General features: G+C 37.4%; 1 protein-coding gene across 1 annotated transcript in view; it reads left to right on the top strand.

The window, feature by feature from the left end:
* Positions 1–15281, top strand: part of LOC119785417 (disco-interacting protein 2 homolog B-A-like) — a gene marked incomplete at its 5' end in the record, with an annotated part of 36729 nt that extends 21448 nt beyond the window's left edge. Inside the window, 18 exons of the mRNA XM_038288094.1 lie at positions 908–1022; positions 1108–1309; positions 1568–1680; positions 2518–2541; positions 2890–2970; positions 3085–3208; positions 3325–3446; positions 3683–3794; positions 3996–4105; positions 7770–7900; positions 8006–8174; positions 8255–8425; positions 8621–8682; positions 11504–11561; positions 11640–11714; positions 11814–11988; positions 13269–13392; positions 13482–15281. Coding sequence (XP_038144022.1) covers positions 908–1022; positions 1108–1309; positions 1568–1680; positions 2518–2541; positions 2890–2970; positions 3085–3208; positions 3325–3446; positions 3683–3794; positions 3996–4105; positions 7770–7900; positions 8006–8174; positions 8255–8425; positions 8621–8682; positions 11504–11561; positions 11640–11714; positions 11814–11988; positions 13269–13392; positions 13482–13734 — 2221 coding nt within the window. The remainder of the gene's footprint in view (positions 1–907; positions 1023–1107; positions 1310–1567; positions 1681–2517; positions 2542–2889; positions 2971–3084; positions 3209–3324; positions 3447–3682; positions 3795–3995; positions 4106–7769; positions 7901–8005; positions 8175–8254; positions 8426–8620; positions 8683–11503; positions 11562–11639; positions 11715–11813; positions 11989–13268; positions 13393–13481) is intronic.
* Between the last annotated feature and the right edge of the window lie 5823 nt (positions 15282–21104).

Below are 21104 nucleotides of genomic sequence, written 5' to 3'. Positions count from 1 at the left end.
CAGTCTAACCGATTCCCGAAATTCCATTTGCATAATAAAAATAACATAAATGATAGCACATGTTACAATAGTCTCAATTTTAACAAAACACCTACTAACAACTTGAACAAACATAAACAACACTGCAATAAAATGTAAGTCTAAATATATTTTTTTCTTAAAATAAGTGCATTTTTTTCTTGAATTGATGAGATAAGTGAGACCCTTTGCCAAAGAAACAAGACAAGTTATATTTAAAATAAGAAAAAAACAATTGTATTGTTTTATTTCAAGTGCATATTATCTAATTATCTTATTTTAACAGTAAAAATACTCATTCCACTGGCAAATCATCTTATTTGCCTACTCAAATTAAGGGTAATTATATTAAATTTAAGACATTTTTACCTATTTCTAGATTGTTTTTGTAGTGAATTGGTAGTAAATGGAGGGGAGTGGTAATAAATGCTTTGCTGCTGAATGCAGGCGTTAATCAGCCAATGCATGCATGAGTCCACAAGAAAGATACAAGAAAAAAGCACAAATGTTGTCCCCAAATATCGGCTTGCCGACATATTGGTCTAACTCTAGTCTGAGGACATGCAAAGCAACTACAGATAAAGTCCAAAATACTTTGGTGGGTTTAATAAGTATCAACTCAAAGACTCAAAAACAAATAAAGAACACTTTTCATAGTTTCAGTTGTGATGATTTTTTAAAATCATGCATTATTTTCCAAACACTTCAAAGTTATGTGCTACTGCACTTTATGCTGGTCTATCACATGAGATCCCAATGAAAAAAAAATAAGAAGTTGATGAGGTATGAATACATTTGAAAAGAACAGTAAGGCTTGTTCTTTCACTGGACTGTGAAACTGTCCCTCTAAGACGCTATCAGTCCATTCCTCTTTGTTTCTCTGTCACAGGATTGCTGTGTTTTCAGTAACGGTGTTCTATGACGAGAGGGTAGTAATTGTTGCAGAGCAACGACCAGATGCCAGTGAGGAGGACAGCTTCCAGTGGATGAGTAGAGTGCTGCAGGTAAATCAAGAAATTTGCATTTAATTTCTTTAAACAACAAATATTGCTCAACATATTTGACCCAGTTGGCTGGCTTCTGCTGCAGGCTATCGACAGCATTCACCAGGTTGGCCTCTATTGTCTGGCACTGGTCCCAGCAAACACCTTGCCCAAAACGCCCCTTGGTGGTATCCACATCTCCGACACCAAGCAATTCTTCTTGGAAGGGAGCTTGCACCCCTGCAATATCCTGATGTGTCCACATACATGTGTCACTAACCTGCCAAAGCCCCGCCAGAAGCAGCCCGGTAAGTGACAGTGATAAGGATTTCTCCAAAAACATATGGATGGATGGATGGACGGACGGACGGACGGACTTTCATTAATATACTTGACATGCAGAAATATCTACTGGATGTTATTCTATATTGACATTCTTACCTACTTTTAGACCCATTAATATAATTCCCTTTGCCTAAATAGTCAGTAAATCCTCTTTTATGTTATGTTATGTTATGTGTTGTTTTTTCCTTTGCCTCTTAATGATGTTTTGCTCCTTCCTGTAGTCGGTGTAGGTCCTGCATCCGTCATGGTGGGCAACCTGGTGGCAGGGAAGCGGATTGCCCAGGCAGTAGGGAGGGACCTGGGTATGATTGAAGACCAAGATCTTGTCCGAAAGGTAATCTGTGCTGTAGGACTTTGAACCACATGCCCAACCAAACTGCAGCTCTAGAATGCAGAAAAAGGGCTGGCAGCGGGAGTAAATAGTAAGCTTAGAAGATCACATTGGTGGAACTTAAATATTAGCGATGGCATATGGAGATTATCAAAACATAGTTAAGAAAAATAAGCAATACTATTCTCTTTGCAAAATTAATAAGATTTAAGAAGGCAGAGACCGAATTGATGTGTGAGTGTAATTCAAAAGAGAATCAAAGCTATCTCCTCATAACTACACTTAAACATAAATAATGTGCATGCATACATGCACAAGTTTTTGCATCAGATTGAAATTTGCCATCAAACTGCATTCATGACAGTTTGCCATCTCCATAAAAACGAAGAACCTCCTCCATGCTCCCTGAAATGTTATTAAGATTGTTATGTATTCAATAAATCTGGAGTTAAAAATGCCTATATTTGAGTGGAGTATAAGACACATTTGCTCTGTAATGTTTACAGGAAAAGGACTACAAGGTCCTCCAGAAAAGGGAATGCTATGTCCAATATTTTTCTGCTGTTAGGCTGAGCTCAAATGTGCAAATGTCTCATGATAAGTTAAACAAAGCCTCCTACTGACCAGATTTACATAAATGCATGAATGATTTGCACGCCGACAAATGTAATGCTCAATATTGTTTTTTTGTTTTTTTTTGTTTGTTTTTTTAGTTATAAAAGGTGATGCTTGAATATTTTTAGTGCCCCTATACTAATTGTCAAAGCTTTGGCTGAAGTTAGTTTTACAGAAAAATCTGGATTCTTTTTTCTCTTTGCCCTTATGTCTCTCTGGATGTAGCTCTGTATGTGGCCCACTGTGATGGTAAGAACTACAGTCCTGCCTGGCATGTTTCCCACACCTGTGTTTCTGCTGGTAACATGCTAACCTGTGTGCTGTATTGTGGCTATATTTAATGAGCAAACTTAAGAAAGAACCTGCATGCTTTTTCAAATTGATAAGCGATGCATCCTCGATGTTCACTATCTCTCACACCCTGAGCTGTGCTGACTCAGAGTGAGATTTATGAACAGGTTGTGTTGGGCTGATATAAAATAAACAGTGCCAAGTCTGAGGAACAGTTTCTTCTTTTTTGCATATGACACCCTTCCTCAGGTGTGTTTGACTTGTTTAGATGTGCAACTTCTCATTAAGTTTCTCATCAAATTGTAGCATCAGTATTTGACTGAAGCTCTTCAGTGGAGGGCCCAGACAGACCCAGACCACATCCTCTATGTTCTCCTCAATGCAAAGGTACAAAGTTAATGAGATGTACATGAGATGATCACTTTACTCAAGTGTTTTGCACCTTTGTTATTTTTATTTTACAACACTGTTGTGTTTTTCATCTCCACGTTTGTCCTTTAGGGTGTAACCGTTGGCACGGCAACCTGCGTCCAGCTCCACAAGAGAGCAGAGAAGATAGCTGCTGCCCTTTCTGAGAAAAGCAGCATCAACACGGGAGAGAATGTTGTGCTGCTCTATCCTCCTGGCAAGTTCTGCCTCTGGCTCTACATATAAAAATTTTTCCCAATGCAGTTACATGCTGTTGAACCTTAGGGATTTGATGATTTCTAACTGTGCTTTTGTCCTCTGTGTTTTCCCCAGGGATCGATCTGATTGCAGCCTTCTATGGCTGTCTCTACGCTGGCTGTGTTCCAGTCAACGTCAGACCTCCTCACCCCCAGAACCTGGCAGCCACTTTGCCTACTGTTCGGATGATTATCGATGTAGGCCTCATAATATCTGCTTAGAAATGTTTATAGTCCATTATTTTTTGGCCATTTTGTTAACATTCTAACATTTAAACTGAGACATAATAAAACATTTGGAGATTTAACATCAGGCAGTGTGATCCTGTTGCATGAATGGATGTGTGGGCGTTTAATGTTCTTATCTAGATTTTTTTTTAGCTTCTTCTGCTGATGAATCATTCTCATGTTTCATCATCATGTTTTGTTGGCAGGTCAGTAAAGCTGCTTGCATCCTCACAACACAGAACCTCATGAGGATTCTGCGCTCTAAAGAGGCTGCAGCTTCTGTGAACATCAAAACCTGGCCAACCATCATTGATACGGGTAATGAACCTAAAAATGCCTCACCTCAACACATAGTTGGCACCACTTCCAGTTCAGTTTGACTTACAGTGAATTGTTGTTACCTAGTTATACAAGAAGCTTCCCAATAAGTATCTTTTAACAGAGGTTATTTCTGTATTTTTTTTTCTGTTGTGTGGCCTTTTCTAACCTGTAAAAGCTGTGCACTCTGCTTGTTTGCAGATGACCTTCCCCGCCGTCGGCCTCCGCAGATCTATAAGCCTCCCACAGCAGAGATGATAGCTTATCTGGACTTCAGCGTCTCTACTACGGGAATGCTTACTGGTGTGAAGGTGAGATTCAGCTTTCTACACGTTTCTAACCAATACTGCCTCTTAAACAGTTTGGAATACGAAGATTCCTGGATTTTAGGAAAAAATAAATATAAAAAAATAAAAACAAAAAATTAATGGAAAAAAATAAAAAAAATATATATATATAAAGTTGAGTGCTGTCAAGTGTTGGAACATTTGATATGTGCTGTATCATGCCAGACTTATAACTAATAAGGCTGCAGCAGAGTCCAGTAGACAGTGGATAAGTGCAAGCAAAAAAGGCTCAGCTGGGGAAATTTATTTTTCCTATTTTTCTTCCATTTTCTGCAATATAACAACCAGATAATCAAAAAGTTGTCATGACAAAAAGACATAAGTGTAAAATTTTAGCATCCCTTGGTAATGTGACGAGCAAGTGATAATTATGCATGCAGGGTAAGCGGGTCACATGTACCGGATTGAGGCAAGTGTCTGTCACAGGAGTGATGGTAAAGTTTAAATGCCGGTGGTGAAGATGGTTTTAAAGTTTTAAGAACAAAGAGGCAAAGTGCTGTTTGCAACAACTGCATAAGAAAGGAGGGAGAAAATAAGATAGTGTCTATAAGAAGGTCTAGGGTAAAAATGATTGGTATCAGTTATTAGTTATAAAATAAAAGCATATCAGATATTGGCCCTAATTCCAACCTCATGCATCCCTAGTTTTCATTGTGAAACAAGATTTAGACCTAATGTATTGATTATTTTATAGATCAAATTTTTTTTATTCATTAATCCGTTAATCTTACGATAGGTAAACTCAAACATTAAACATTTATTGCATATTGTAAATGCAAAAAACAAAAGAAACAACTTGGTTTAATGCAGTTTGAGGGGATAGAGTATCTTCACAGAGGTTTTTTCATATCCTTACTCTAATATATATATAAAAAATTATATATATATATATATATATATATATATATATATATATATATATATATATATATATATATATATATATATTTTTTTTTTTTTCAGCCCAGTTACAGCTCTGAGCAGCTTGCTCTTTCAGCAAATGGTAAGTTTTAGAGTCTGTATAGTCCAGCTAACGATTATTACTTTTACATAGTAGCAGATTATTATTTAATAAATAATTAACAAGATTAATTCAATTAACCATGTCAGACCTAGATTTATTTGAACAGTTTTTGTGACAATACTAGTTCTCTCAGTTATACTCAGTTTCAAGTTACACTGATGTAATAAACCCATCATTACTAAACAACTTCAGATCTTATGTTGCAATGACAATAAATAAACCACTAAAAAAATGGGTCTGGCTTCAATTATCTTGAGATGCTGAAACAATAAATATCTAATTGCAGCACATGAGATTCATTTCAACTCTGTCAACAATGGGTGGTTAGGTTGCTTAAGGACCCAGATGCAGAGCCGAGTGAAGCAAGAATGCTTGAAGATCATGGAAAATAACAAAACAGCTGATAACAGAAAACTCAGAGTCACAACAAATAAGAACCATAACAACCTCATCTAAAGAGTATGATTGAAGCAATTTTCAGACCAAAATAAGCTTGAAAGGTTTTCACCTCAACGTAACAGGATGATACAACATGTGAATTTAGAATGTCATTATCTCAAAAAGATGTTAGAATAAACCATAATGACAGTAAAACCAGCTACACTATATTGCCAAAAGTATTTGCTCACCTGCCTTGACTCACATATGAGCTTAAGTGACATCCCGTTCCTAATCCATAGGGTTCAATATGACGTCGGTCCACCCTTTGCAGCTAGAACAGCTTCAACTCTTCTGGGAAGGCTGTCCACAAGGTTTAGGAGTGTGTTTATGGGAATTTTTGACCATTCTTCCAGAAGCGCATTTGTGAGGTCGCACACTGATGTTGGACGAGAAGGCCTGGCTCTCAGTCTCCGCTCTAATTCATCCCAAAGGTGTTCTATCGGGTTGAGGTCAGGACTCTGTGCAGGCCAGTCAAGTTCATCCACACCAGACTCTGTCATCCATGTCTTTATGGACCTTGCTTTGTGCACTGGTGCACAGTCATGTTGGAAGAGGAAGGGGCCAGCTCCAAACTGTTCCCACAAAGTTGGGAGCATGGAATTGTCCAAAATGTCTTGGTATGCTGAAGCATTCAGAGTTCCTTTCACTGGAACTAAGGGGCCAAGCCCAGCTCCTGAAAAACAACCTCACACCATAATCCCCCCTCCACCAAACTTTACACTTGGCACAATGCAGTCAGACAAGTACCGTTCTCCTGGCAACCGCCAAACCCAGACCCGTACATCAGATTGCCAGATGGAGAAGCGCGATTCGTCACTCCAGAGAACGCGTCTCCACTGCTCTAGAGTCCAGTGGCGGCGTGCTTTACACCACCGCATCCGACGCTTTGCATTGCACTTGGTGATGTATGGCTTGGATGCAGCTGCTCGACCATGGAAACCCATTCCATGAAGCTCTCTGCGCACTGTTCTTGAGCTAATCTGAAGGCCACATGAAGTTTGGAGGTCTGTAGTGATTGACTCTGCAGAAAGTTGGCGACCTCTTCGCACTATGCGCGTCAGCATCCGCTGACCCCGCTCCGTCAGTTTACGTGGCCTACCACTTCGTGGCTGAGTTGCTGTCGTTCCCAAACACTTCCATTTTCTTATAATACAGCTGACAGTTGACTGTGGAATATTTAGGAGCGAGGAAATTTCACGACTGGATTTGTTGCACAGGTGGCATCCTATCACAGTTCCACGCTGGAATTCACTGAGCTCCTGAGAGCGACCCATTCTTTCACAAATGTTTGTAAAAACAGTCTGCATGCCTAGGTGCTTGAATTTATACACCTGTGGCCATGGAAGTGATTGGAACACCTGATTCCAATAATTTGGATGGGTGAGCAAATACTTTTGGCAATATAGTGTATAAGTCTGGTTTTGGCTTCACAGTTGAAATGATATACTGGTATTGCTACAAAAACCAAACGTGATATTTTCTCATCTCATCATAAGGAAATAATAAAGCCATCGTTAAGTAAATTTACAAGTTTGAGATCTATTTGAGATCTATTTTTGAGATAATGTAAATTGGTATATATGTATATATATATTTATTTTTTTCATTAAAAAATATAATATTTATAAAAACGGAATGTCAAATTATTTTTATCGTTCTTAGTAATCCGGTAGAAAAATATTCATTGGTCCTACTGCAATCAAACTTTTCAAAAAGCTTAACCAGCTTTTTGCATGTTTCCACTGCTATTTTGAAGAAATAATTTCCACAACACAACAATCATGAGGCGTTTTTATCTAAAGACAACACAGTAATTTAACACCAATCTTCAGAAACTGGGGAAATTTAAACTGTTATGATGTTAAAGTCAGATCAGGGGTGTGTAGTGTCAAGGTAAAACTTTTTCAATGTCAATATTTGCATGAAGATAAAAAAGTATGCATGGCATGCTAGACTCCATGACAGCTACTGAATGAAGTGCCCCAGGTGGAAATCAAATGAGATATTCTGCTAGACTGGACTTGCTCTGCTTCACAAAATCCACTGCACCTTTAGAACCACAGCACATTGTTGCATTGTTGTAGATGATAAGATATTTGCTGTTAAGAGAGACATATTTCAGAAAATAGCAATACTAATGAACCTCTTGTGTCTTTGTTGCAGATCTCTCACGCAGCAGTCAGTGCCCTATGTCGCTCCATAAAGCTTCAGTGTGAGCTTTATTCATCTCGCCAAATAGCCATTTGCCTGGATCCATACTGTGGTCTGGGCTTTGTCTTGTGGTGCCTTGCAAGGTACAATAGACCATTTATTTCTTTACATTTACATCATGTCAATAGCCATGTGTCTACACTCTTTATTCTCAGACCTTAATCATTGTTTACCCTTTTCCTCTGCAGTGTTTACTCTGGTCACCAGTCCATCCTGATCCCTCCTTTTGAGCTGGAGAGCTGCTTGTCTCTGTGGCTGAGCACACTTAGTCAGTACCGCATTCGAGACACCTTTTGCTCCTACTCTGTTATGGAGCTCTGCACTAAAGGGCTGGGCACTCAGACTGAGTTACTGAAGGTAAGGACTCGACATGCACAGAGTCGTAAGTTTTGGCAAGTAGATTCTTGGATATGATTGTTGTGTCCGGCGGATTTTAGGCCCGCGGGGTGAACCTTTCGTGTGTGAGAAGCTGCGTAGTGATTGCGGAGGAACGCCCTCGTCTTGCCCTCTCGCAGTCCTTCTCCAAGCTGTTTAAGGATTTGGGACTCTCGCCCAGGGCTGTCAGCACTGCTTTTGGCTCCAGAGTTAATCTTGCAATCTGCCTGCAGGTAACCAGACATTAGTATTGCTTTCTGCAGGACTTCAAATTGCAACAGAAATAGAGGATTCCTACATAATCTGTAGTTGAGAAAGTCAAGTAATATGTGCAATTACAGACCCTTTTTTTTTTTCCTCTGTAAAATAATATAAATAACATGTCAGCATAAAGATGTGAACCTGTTGGACCTTTTTGTGCTTCACAGGGAACTACTGGTCCCGATCCCTGTACAGTGTATGTGGACATGAAGTCTCTGCGTCATGACAGGTAGGAGGACATAAGGGGTCTCAACTAAATCGACTTGATTCAAAAAATCTCTTTAGGAGCCAGTTACCTTATTTTTTCTGTATTTATCTCCACCTGGAGGGGCATCTCCTTTTGTGCTTTGATTATATTGGAAGGGTGATGGGGTTTTATTTAAGGTCAGACTCATTCTGTTCAGGTGTTGCCAAGGGGGAAGGGGCAAACGTTTTTCTGTTGTGCTTAGTTTGAGGTTATATTGGTTTATTTTGTTCTAAATGGAAATGGAAAGACAATGCACCTTATGGAAATAAATGGCTTTGAGAATAAGTCCAAAGAAAACCTGCATATTCTTGATTGAGCACAAGGAAGGCCAAAGCCTACCAGGAGAGAAAGCAACCAGTAGCCTAAAATATAAGATTTTAGCCATAAAAAAATACTATTTTACTATATAGACTAAAACCAAATGTTTTAAACCATGAAGTCTGTATCTTATATTTGGATCTTGTAGCAGATTGTTTTTCTGTATTATCTTGCACATAGAAAATGACTACATCCCAGTTGTATCTGATATGATTTTTCCATCTAAACAGTTAGACCAAAACCAGACAGGGACAGTCCCTGAATCATATGACTTTCTAAAGTAGATAAACATGAAATTGAATTATTCCTCTGCTGTAGCATTAATACTCAGCAAATCTATTTTAAGCCCAGCAGGGTTTTAAAGGCTCATATGGTGCAAAATATGAACGGCATGCAATGACTGAATATTAACCTATTCTCTGTTTTAAATGAGATGTCCAAACATAGTGTCAAATATTTCTAGGTTGCAGTCTTTTTTTTTTTATTGCTTATGAAAAATAAGCACTGATAATCAGCATTATCAAATCATAATCAGTATTTTTTAAGGTTCACAAATAAGGGACATTTTTGCCTTTTCCTGTTTATTATTGGAATTCATTTACTTTATATCATCAGCTTTTATTATATACTTTATATTGATAATATGACAACATTTTGAGTCAGTTACCAACTTATAAACATGTTTCAGATACTACGGTACTTCTCTTTTGTCTTACTGATATATTTAACTTTCTTTACTGATAAAGATGTAATCTGGCAACATATGTTGGTGCACACCGTGCAGTAATAAGGCCTTCACACCTACAGGAATTACTCACGCCATCTGTCTGAATTTGTCCAAAACCGCGGTGGTTTTTGGGGGGGGGGCTTTCAGACCGCATGCTTGTAACACACCAGCTGGTTATTCGCCTCCTCGGTTCAAAGGATGCAAACATTTCCAAATCATACTCATTTCCCTTTAGCATTTTAGAGGCTTAAGTGCAACTTTTCATTCAAATGAAAAATAATAAAAATTTTAATAAAAAAATAGCATCTGCAACTCCTGAAATGTCCACAGTTTTTTAAGCTATCGATTGAAAAGATGCTTGAGATGCTAATCTGGGGCGCAGTTCATAATAGAATAGCACAAGTGAGGAACATATCCATAAAAACAAAACCAGTTTTAACTTTTCAAATCTGTGAAAGTCTGTAGATCATATTTTTATATACAAAAGATGTTTTTCTTTTTTAGATATTTATTCTATAAATTCTACAAAAAGCTTGTAATGGAACTGTTAAATCAAAATTTTTCCCAATTTCGTCTTATTTGGTATGATTGTCTCTATAGTTAATAATAATAGCCACAGCATAAATATATTTACTCCATTATTCCACTGCTCATATTCTGCTGGACCCTATAAAATAGATCCTAACATCGGCATGGTATATCCACTACAGTGTCAGTTGGTGGTTCTTTCTCTATAGACTCTTCTGCTGCCAAATGTGCCATGCCGGATTTTTTAACATAAAGGGACATCCAGAATAGGAAGGCCTTTATTATTATATGTAATACAATGAGATTAAAAGCCATCAGTATCAGAGGAAAGGCAGAGTAGAAAGAATATGACAAATATATTGAAATGCAATGTAAACATGTGGACAACGGTGTAAAGTGTAGTCTTGAGAAATAAGTATAGCGTATATACAGATATAGAACTCAGGTGTTCTGGCTCCAGCCTGCTCTGCATACCTAGAACCAGAACTAAACATAGAGAAGCAGCATTTAGTTCCAATGCTCCACTTATCTGGAACAAACTTCCAGAAAACTGTAAAAGTGCGGAAAGCCTGAGTTCCTTTAAATCAAGACTAAAAACACATTTGTTTAGGATTGCCTTCGACTGTTCTAGTTAAACAGTTCAACTAAAACATATTTTCTTTAGCACAACTGTTTTTAATATTCTTTTTTGTTTCTGCGTTTTTTATTTTATTTTATTTATTTTTTATTTTTTCCTACTTGCTTTGATTCTGTTTTATCTTCCTGTATTTTAATCATGTAAAGCACTTTGCATTGTCTTTGTACTGAATTGTGCTATACAAATAAATTTGCCTTGCCTTGCCTAGAAATTGCAATTACCGTACAAGTATATTGTATATTTAAACATCCACACAGCAACCGTATTGAATATAACACACCAGGAAAAAGTCAAAGGGACGTCCAGAACATCTAATTTCTCTCTACACATCTGGCTTTACCTTAGCCAATCAGTGTTCGGCCCACGCACAGTTTCAGTGTCGCACTTACCCTTTATTATTTCTCTATAGATTAGAAAAACAAGGTATATTTTGTCTTGTACATTTTTTTTTATTATAAAATACCAGATGTATGAGCTTTAGAAATGTTTTTTATTTACTGTCCACTATTAGTTTGAGGTTAATCATTTTGTAGATGCTCCAGTTAATTTGCTGTGACTGCATGTGTTTAGCTATATTTTCTTTCTTGTTCCAGAGTGAGGCTGGTGGAGAGAGGAGCACCTCAGAGTCTTCCACTGATGGAGTCTGGCAAGGTGGGATACATGAGATATTGACTGGTTTGTTAAACCCTCAGACAAAAATGTTGCTGATGCGTTTTTGTGATTTTGCAGATACTTCCAGGTGTCAGAGTGATCATTGTGCATCCAGAGACCAAAGGCCCTCTTGGGGATTCTCACCTGGGGGAGGTAACATAGCTGATATTACTCTTTTAAGGGAACAGTATGTCAGTACCAAACAAAGCCCTCCAGGGTTGAACAAACACCATTTTTGTTTCTCTGACTCAGATCTGGGTGAACAGCCCTCACAATGCCAGCGGTTACTACACTATCTACGGAGAGGAGAGTCTGCAGGCAGACCACTTCAACACCAAGCTCAGCTTTGGAGACCCACACACGTTATGGGCCCGAACTGGATACTTGGGTTTCGTAAAAAGGACAGAGCTGCTGGATGCAAGCGGAGGTAAAGCGACAGATCCAGCTCAAACTTCAATATTTTTAGATAAATACATTTGATGAGATACTGCCTGTTAAATCACATATCTGATGACCATTTGTTTCAGATTTATGTTTTTAGAGATGAATAGAATTAGAATATGATCCAATATTATTTGAGATTGTGCTTAGATTTTTACCAAGACTGTCATAAAGCAAGCTTTAAACTTTAAAGCATCGATATTGACCGTCAATCGTTTTCCACAGTTTCTCTAACAGTAGCCATAAATCGTTATTCATCTTTTTTGGGTTTTGGGGTCATAACCAAACATTAATTAGGGCCCACCTTTAAATATTAGGAAAAATGCTGATTTCTTTGTAACATCAAAAATCATCAAAATAAATTTTCAACGACACCAATAATGTCTTTGAGAGAAACCATATGTTGAATTGCCTTCTACTCTTGTTGAGCTGTTTTGTTTTCCATCTCCAGTGCAGAGAGTATTGCTATCCCCCCAGGTGTTCCCAATTCAGTGATTAGCTGCCTGCTCTTTTCAGTGATGCATTCTGGGACTTGTAGTAGTAATAGGAACTGAATAATAAAGGATTTTTTTCCTTTGCTGAGATTAATCTCTTCTGTGCATAATGAACACCATGTTCAAACATAACGATTTCCGATGGTGCAACAGGACTCCCTGTAGGGCGGAGGTTGATGATCCACTTTGGAATCATATCTTCTAACCTTCAGCCGCATGTCTTGGACACTCAGGAACTGTCCACTGATTGCCACCTAGTGGTGAGCTGGAGGAGCAGGAGGTTGGATAGACTCAGCAGGCCAGCAGGTAGTAGTGAGGGTCTGCTGGCAACATCTGGTGGAGGTCTCACTTAAGAGAGCTTCTCCTAGATTCCAGGGACAAGCTGGCGGCATGGAGTCTGAGTGGACCATAATATCTACTTCCACTGTGATACAGCCCCACGTAGCTGTGGCTAGAAGGTCTGAAGTGCCTGTTGTGAAAACAATCCAAGAACCTGATGGTGGACACCGGCAGTAAGGGATGCTGTCAAATGTAGGAGTCTATTGAGCCTGGCTGACTTTTGGAACTCCTGAGGCAGATATTTGGTATTGTAAAGCCAAGCATGCTGCTGCCCAGGTGGTTGCAGAAGCAAAAACTCATGCTAAGAACTTTTGCCACCTCCGGAGAGGGAAGCAGTACTTTATTAGCACTGTCTTTAGTGGGACATCATTGGACAATTACTGGTCTACATTTTTTTCTTTGCTGTCTCTACAAACATTTCTGTGTGTTTCAGATCGACATGATGCCCTGTTTGTGGTGGGCTCACTGGACGAGACGCTAGAGCTTCGAGGGTTACGATACCACCCTATTGACATTGAGACTTCTGTGTCACGAGCTCATCGAAGTATTGCTGAAAGGTGAGGAGGCCTCTGATGCTTTATTAATCTTAAAATCAAAATGTTTTTGAATTTCTAATCACTGATCACCTCGCTTTGATCTGTCACAGTGCTGTGTTTACATGGACCAACCTGCTGGTGGTGGTTTCGGAGCTGTGTGGCTCAGAGCAGGACGCGCTTGACCTCGTGCCCCTCATCACAAATGTGGTCCTGGAGGGCCACCACCTCATTGTGGGCGTGGTGGTAATTGTTGACCCTGGTGTCATACCCATCAACTCCAGGGGAGAGAAGCAACGCATGCACCTCCGCGACTCGTTCCTTGCCGACCAGTTGGATCCCATCTATGTTGCGTACAACATGTGAAAAGCTGGTGGCCATCCTGGTTTGATTCTTGGACGTTTCATCGTACCAGTGAGCAGTCTGGACAGGGTGTATGTATATGTGTGGGGAGCAGAAAAGCATGAAGCACATGTACAGACACACAGCCCTGTTTGACACCAGCATATCTTTACCACTGCATGTCTGTGTTTGGGGTTGAACACTGTGTTCTTTATATAAACACCACATTTTGCAAACATAGCAGTTAAAATATGCTGCAAAATGAAGAGGAAAGCAGAGTTTTTGATGCACTTTTTTGTGGAGAATTGAGAAGAAGAGGCAACAGGTCCCTTTGGCAACAAATACTGGTGTCCTGTCTTAGTCAAAGTCTGCCCCCCTTGGTGTGGTGTCCACACTGAACCACTGATCTCAACACAACTTGAAGTATTTTTCTACATGCAGCTTCCAAGCAAACCCACACACAAACCCATGTCCTGATCCCCTTTAGTTTTACTTCCTGGCAACATGGATAAGAGGAAAAGCCATGATAACTGACACATGGTTCACCCAGTGTGCATATTTGACCCCCCACCTACCCTACCCCCCAACTGAAACCAAATAGATATTCCTGCTTTGATAATATTTCCTGCCTTACAAAACTTCAGCCATACATTCCTTTCTTAACTTTTATTGAATCTGCTATTAATGGCTTCTTATTATTCTTCAATCACTGGAGCATAAGTTCCATAAATACCCAAAAGGGATAAATACAATAAAAAAGAGCCCATATTCTTTTCTTTACTGTAACAACTGAGGGTCTCTTTGTATTTTGGATACTGTATGTCACTAGATATTTTTATTTGTATAAATGAATAATAATGTTTTTCCTCACCTCTCTCAGTTGCTCCTCTATGAATAGATAACCAAGCTGGGAGGCTGTAACATTAGCAAAGAAGACTGTAAATAGAATCTAACAAAAAGTACTTTTGTTGGGGGATGTTAGCTATATAAGGACTGAAAGGGTGAATCACTTTAAATCATTGTGTCTGAGAATGGACAAAATGTTGCACTTTTTAAAAGAAAAAAAAATCTATTTTATTATAACAATGAGGCATTATGAGCATAATGGTTTTAGAGCATGTTATTCTGAGCAGAATAATCCAAGTTTACTGGGAGGGCTATCACTGTTAGTGCAGGTATTTCCCTGTTAGTGTCTGCAAGGAGGTTTGCAAAACTAATAATGTGACTGTTTACAGGCTGACGGGTTACTTTGTAAGTGAAAAATCTAAAAAAAAAAATTGGTCCACTTCTGTTCATCTGATATCCATGGCCACCATGCTGCCAAACAAACTTGATGCTCTCAGTTACGTAAAACATCATGGAGCCTCTCAGCACTCAAACGTTCCAACTGTATGTTTTGTTTGTTTGTGCAACTTTTTGTATATAAGTACTTTGAATTCTAAAATCATTGTTGTTTATACTGTAGCCAGCAGAAGGTAGTAAACAGGTCGAATTTTTTTATTTTTCTGTGTTCAGTCACTGGAATTTTGCACTTGTGAATGCAGTTGCAAAACTGAGCCACATGAAAGATGCCAGTGAGAGGAAAATAAAAAGGCTAAATTTAACATTTCTATTCAGAAGTTTACATGCACTCATCAACGAATGGCGTGAACCTCATTCATTTGGGTTGTTTGGTCATTTATTGGAATAAATTGTTAAATAATTATACAATAAATATCGCTAATAAAAAAAAAAATTAAGAATTCTGTGCAGAAGAATGGATTCCCTCTGATCTACATAGAGTAAACAGCTCAACTGTCATGAGGAAGAAGTATTTCTGTCTTCTAATCATACTTCCACCTTTAATAATGGAGACAACAAGCTTTAGTATATTTTATTTAGGTGTTTGAGGATTTTTGGGGGTGACAGTTAAGAGATATAAAACATAAAAGTTTAGATAAAAAAAAAGAAAAGCTTTATCTAATAATTAAAATAATCGTCAACTTATTTAGTAATCAATTAATCATTAACTGGAGGATTAATAATAATTGAACTTTATTGATCTCACAATGGAGAAATTCACTTCTGCATCTTAACCCATCCCCTTGGGGAGCAGTGGGCTGCCACTGTGCAGCACCTGGGGAGCAATCGGGGGTTAAGTGTCTTGCTCAGGGACCCAGAGTGCAGGGTGTGGGGATCAAACCAGGTACTTGCAGCCTTCTCTAACCACTAGGCCACCCAAACCCCCACCCAGAGTATAGAGACTGTAAAACAGGCCTTTATCTGACAGAGCGACCCACTTAGAGCAGTAATTATACCAAAATTGCAAAAAAAAAATATATATTTAAATAAAAATGCATTTAATAAAAAATAAATAAAAATTCCATCTGTAAATATGCTCTATCCAGAGCTGCTCAAGTGGAAAAGCTTTAGTTTCACTTGGTTTAATTTTGCATAAAATGTTCTTTTTGGAACCTTTTGCCATCCGATTATTAATCAATTATTCGAAAAAATAATCAACAGGTGAATCGATTTGAAAAATAATCATTGGTTGCAGCCCTACTTAAGATATATATTCATACAACACCAGTACCATTAAAAACTTTTGCCTTTGACAAATGCTGCTGGTATCCATCATATTTTAAGGACTTTATTATTGGGGTTGAGGAAGCTTTATAGTGATCTGCTTTATCATTCCTAAATCTGTTTTCAATGCGTTTCTGGAATCCCGTTGGACCACATTTGAACACTTGTTAGTTTTTTCTTACCAGAACTAGTGTTCAGATGTACGTGTTTCTAGCCTAAGGCAATTATACATTTATTTTGCTCAAAAGAATACATTGAGTACACAGTTAAAAGAGAAATACAGAGCAGGAAGTGGCTAAAAGCCTGTGTGGCTTATCTTAAGGTTCCACCAAAAACGAGAACGTGTGAAAATTTTAAATAATCATTTCAAATCCAATAGTAATAAAACAATAATCAACAGACAACAAAAAAATGACAAATTTTTTTAAACCACACATAAACACCCAATAGCAGCGTGCATGTCATGATGTGGTGTCATGTCCAACCCTTCATTGAATTAATTATTAAAAGACATTTAAAATGTTCTACTCTTAAACATAGGGTTGTTAAATGAGAAAAACTATTCCAAAGTGGTTAAGCCCTGGATTGAATAAAGAATTGGCCTCGATGAGGAAGATATTTGGGAGGATAGAGATTCTTTGACTAGCTTTTGTAAACAAACAGATTTGGTTGAGCTTCCTTTCATCTATACTTACTTATCTATATATGTCATGATGGGGTGGGAGTCTCCATCTGGGAATGAGTAGGAGGATAAGTGCATCCTGACTAGGCCACCAATCCATTATAGGGTAACACAGATATTGAGAACAATCTACATAACCCATGCGGTTGTACCTCAGGGCAGGTTAGAGAGAGCAGTTAACCTAATTGTGTTTTTGAACTGTGGGAGGAAGCCGGAGTACCCAGCGAGAGCTAGCACATCCATTGGGAGCACATACACAATCAATGCAGGTAGAGATTTAAATTCACTGTGTTCTTGCAGCAAGGGAAAAGCACACTAAGTAAGAGAGTTGAGATCTTGCAGTATGTAAAAACAAAACTATACTGTCCTAACCTCAATTAGCTTTGAAATGTATGACTATGTTCTAAAGTAAGCGCTGTTTTAGGAACCTAAACAAAAATAATTATCTTTGTGAATTCTCTCAAGAAGAATAGCAAGATATCAAGCCAGAGTTATATCAGAACCCTGTTGATGGCTACAAAAAAAAAACATCAAAAAAACCAGCTGCGCTTCAACTTTCTAAGATTGAACAAAATATTTCAACGGTTAAATTAATATAATTAGGCTTGTCTGTAACACTTAGATCCAATAAAGATAAGCGTAAATGGATCAAACTGCGAACATGTGCAAATAGATTTGTGTTTGCTATGATCTTTCAGCCCTGAAAATTGTTGAGATCAAGTTATTTTGGCAGTTAAAACCAAAGATAAGTGTATGTAAACATCTGACTGGCAATGATATGCTTGTGCGTTATCATTTCAAGACTCTTTCAAATAGCTTGCACAGTGTTTCGGTGATGAGATTTTTGTGTAGACCTACACTTGTTTTCATTATTCATTCTATATTGTCTGAATTGGCTGCTGCCCATTTTACCATTCAAACTAGTAAAGCCTAATTTTAGAAAAATTTGTAAAAGATAATCATAAATGAACATTTTCCTAATGCACTTTGCACTGTTGACATGTTTGGAAAATTCTGCTTCAAACGGTGTCCCTTTTGAGTGACGCTCTAACAAAATTGGTGCGACAGCGCTTCATCTTAGCTTCAACACTTTGTCACAGCCGCTGCACAATGCTAGCATGACTGGCCGTGAAGGAACTGGCTCGAAGAACAACTCATTTTGGATGTGGTAGGAGAGGTTAACAGGCATGAAAGTGAAGTTTCAGGGAGTTAAACTGGTAAAACAGGACTGGAGCTGGAAGTATGAGAGCAGGATCCATAAAGTGGATATTTGACACAAAAAAAGAGTCTCTTGGAAACTTGTCAGAAACCTGAAATGAAAACCAGAATCCATCTACCTGCTTTGCTGGGAAGTCTTGAAGGGCTTCTTCTGGTTCTTACTCTTTTGTTTTATCTTTCCAACTTCAGAATTCTTACACTATGCAATCCTAATGATGGTGCAATTTAATTTCAAAGCTTGCACATTTACTGAAAAATAAACATGATTCTAATTTTTCTAAAGAGAAAGACGAGCTAATAAAATTTACCCAGTAGTGTACTTAAGATTGCATTAATCTCTCTTTAATTTTGTTGATATTTTGTGTATGCACTCTGAATATGTTGTATATTAATTACTCTGTGAAATCTATATTTGCTTCAAGAGGGTTTACTCCACTGTCTAATGATGTGTTTTAACTCAGTCTGTTAAAACATGTAAATGGTGCACCCCGTTTTACCATTTTGCTTTCTACCATTTTGGTTTGTTGTACTTTGTTTTATACTTAATGTATAAGTAATGCAGAATAAACAGAAGCATTTAATCATGCATGTGCCTGAATTTTTCTTTGTTGTAATGGTTTAACATGGATTAAAAATGACCAACATTTTTAAGACTAAATAAAAAAATTATTCCTTCTTTATTATTAGTCTCTATGTGTAGTTCACTATATGCTTAAATAACCAATATTTTTACAGATATTATAACACAATAGTATCAAAAGACATAGACTAGGTTGGAAACGTTAATTTGTCCAAAATATTGGAACGTTTTTTGTTTTTTCATGTTTTTTATGTTTTACACATGCTCTCTCTCTCTGCTGTAAAAAAAATTATATGTGTAGAGTATTCATTAAAGTGTAATTCCAAGAGATACGATCTAGGTATTTCATAAAAGTTAGGAACATTTAAAAGATTACCTGATGATTCAAACAAAAAAGTCATAAGCATATGTGTTTAAACTTAGTGTTCAAAACTTGACTAACAAGACTAAATATTTATGCCAAGAACTGTTTGAAGGTCGGATTGAACTTTGGATGCAGTTCTGGTTTAATTAGAAATTATCAACAACATTTACAAATCATAATTTACATATCCAAACTTGGAAGATGTAAAATGGACAAACATATCAAATTAAAATGGAATTATATGTTTTAAGAGAGCATGCACTAAAGAAGAATTCAAGTTTAGTGATTCAGAAAATAATTGTTTTATTTATTCCTTTGTGGTTTTGGATGTTATCTAGGTTTGTTTTTGATTGGACCATAAAAGACATAAGATACATAAGCAAATTGGTTATTTGTGTGTGGACTTTTTAAATGAATGTTCAGAGCATGTCTTTACCTCCTTTAAGACAAAACATATGTACAGACGTGAATTATTCTCTTAAAGATGACTTTAAAACATTTGTCTTAACTTTTATTCTGGGATGATAGTGTGAATTAAATGTTATTCCCTTGCCTTACATTTTTGAGCTCTTTAAACAAACCTAATTCAGTAGAACAGCGGGCTTTCTGTCTAATTGCACACAGTGCTGGCCCAAGTCTCTAAGGGGCCATAATTAAAATAAAGTTTTTGGGGCCCCTCTATTGTATCAATGATGTTTGTTGCTGTAATCAACCTACTAATAAATTCATTGCAGCTCTGGAAGTGCTGATTTGTAAACAGTCCCCTATTTGTATACATGATTTGGTGTTACCAAAAGTAAAGTAAAAAACTAGTAGTCATTTGAAGTAATATTGTCATGGTGGTTTATTCTTTTTGGTTTCAACTGCAACAGCATGGTGTAAAAATAACATGTGTTGCAAGAAATACAAAAAACAAATAAAATAGCTTTAACATATAAAAATAATACATTCAATTGTATAAAAACAGACATAATAAAATCAAACAATAAAATATCAACTGTGTTTTTAAATAGTTGGAATAGCTAAAAAGTAACTTGACCGGGTACACAATCAAATTAATAGAAGAATAATTAGCTCTTCAAACTATGTAAATATTTATAACCGTGTGCATAAGCTCTCTTTGAAAGCATACACTCCCTTTAACCACAGGTATGACTTTTTGATGTTGCACTGCTTTCCTTCAATATTCTTAAAATCTGTGCTTCGCAGCTTTGGTTTGCAAATGACTGCAAGACATCTGATGGCTTATTTTGTTAATACTAATCGCGTCAGTCCACTCTGCAAATGCACATCACAGGGAGTCAGCCGACCATCCTCAGGGCTACCCAAAGATTTGGTTAAAACTTGCATCTGATTTTAAGAAAGATAAGGGAGTAAATCAGGTTATCTGTGTCCCAGGATATCTAGAAGTATTTCCTTTTCTCAAACCAGTGCACTTTCATCACTATCAGACTGTTCTCCAAAGATAAGTTTGTGTTGGAAAATTTTGCACTTGTCCTTACTCCTATGTGTGCTAATCTGGCCCATAGACAAATGTTTTTATAGGCCAAATAAATTCAGCATGATTAAAGAGATACTGTAAAAGTACATACTAATACCATTGACATGTGTTTTGTTCCTATATTTATAGAATGGGTCACAACCAGTTATTGGTATGCTTATGACTATGGGAATCTCTGATTGCACAGATTATTCTAGATTTGACTGAAATATGTGCAATGATAATGACTGACAAGTGAAAGATAATTTCTTCATACTTTAATTACAAATTTTCACCCTTAACATTTTTTATAACTACAAGTAAAGAATTACAATGTGCAAGACATATGAATAAAATACACCATATATAATATAAAACATTGCACTATTTCCATTATTTCTGCAAACCTTCTGACACGAAACGTTTTAACTTTTTCCTCCAATCAAAATGCCCAAAGACTTAATTACGCAACGTCTCCCCTGCTCAGAAACCCCGCCCTCTTCCT

The sequence above is a fragment of the Cyprinodon tularosa genome, unplaced genomic scaffold (assembly GCF_016077235.1).
Source record: "Cyprinodon tularosa strain WSP-4 unplaced genomic scaffold, ASM1607723v1 ctg248, whole genome shotgun sequence".
NCBI lineage: Eukaryota > Metazoa > Chordata > Actinopteri > Cyprinodontiformes > Cyprinodontidae > Cyprinodon > Cyprinodon tularosa.
Note: the sequence above shows the minus strand (reverse complement) of the source record. Positions and strands in the feature narration are given on the sequence as shown.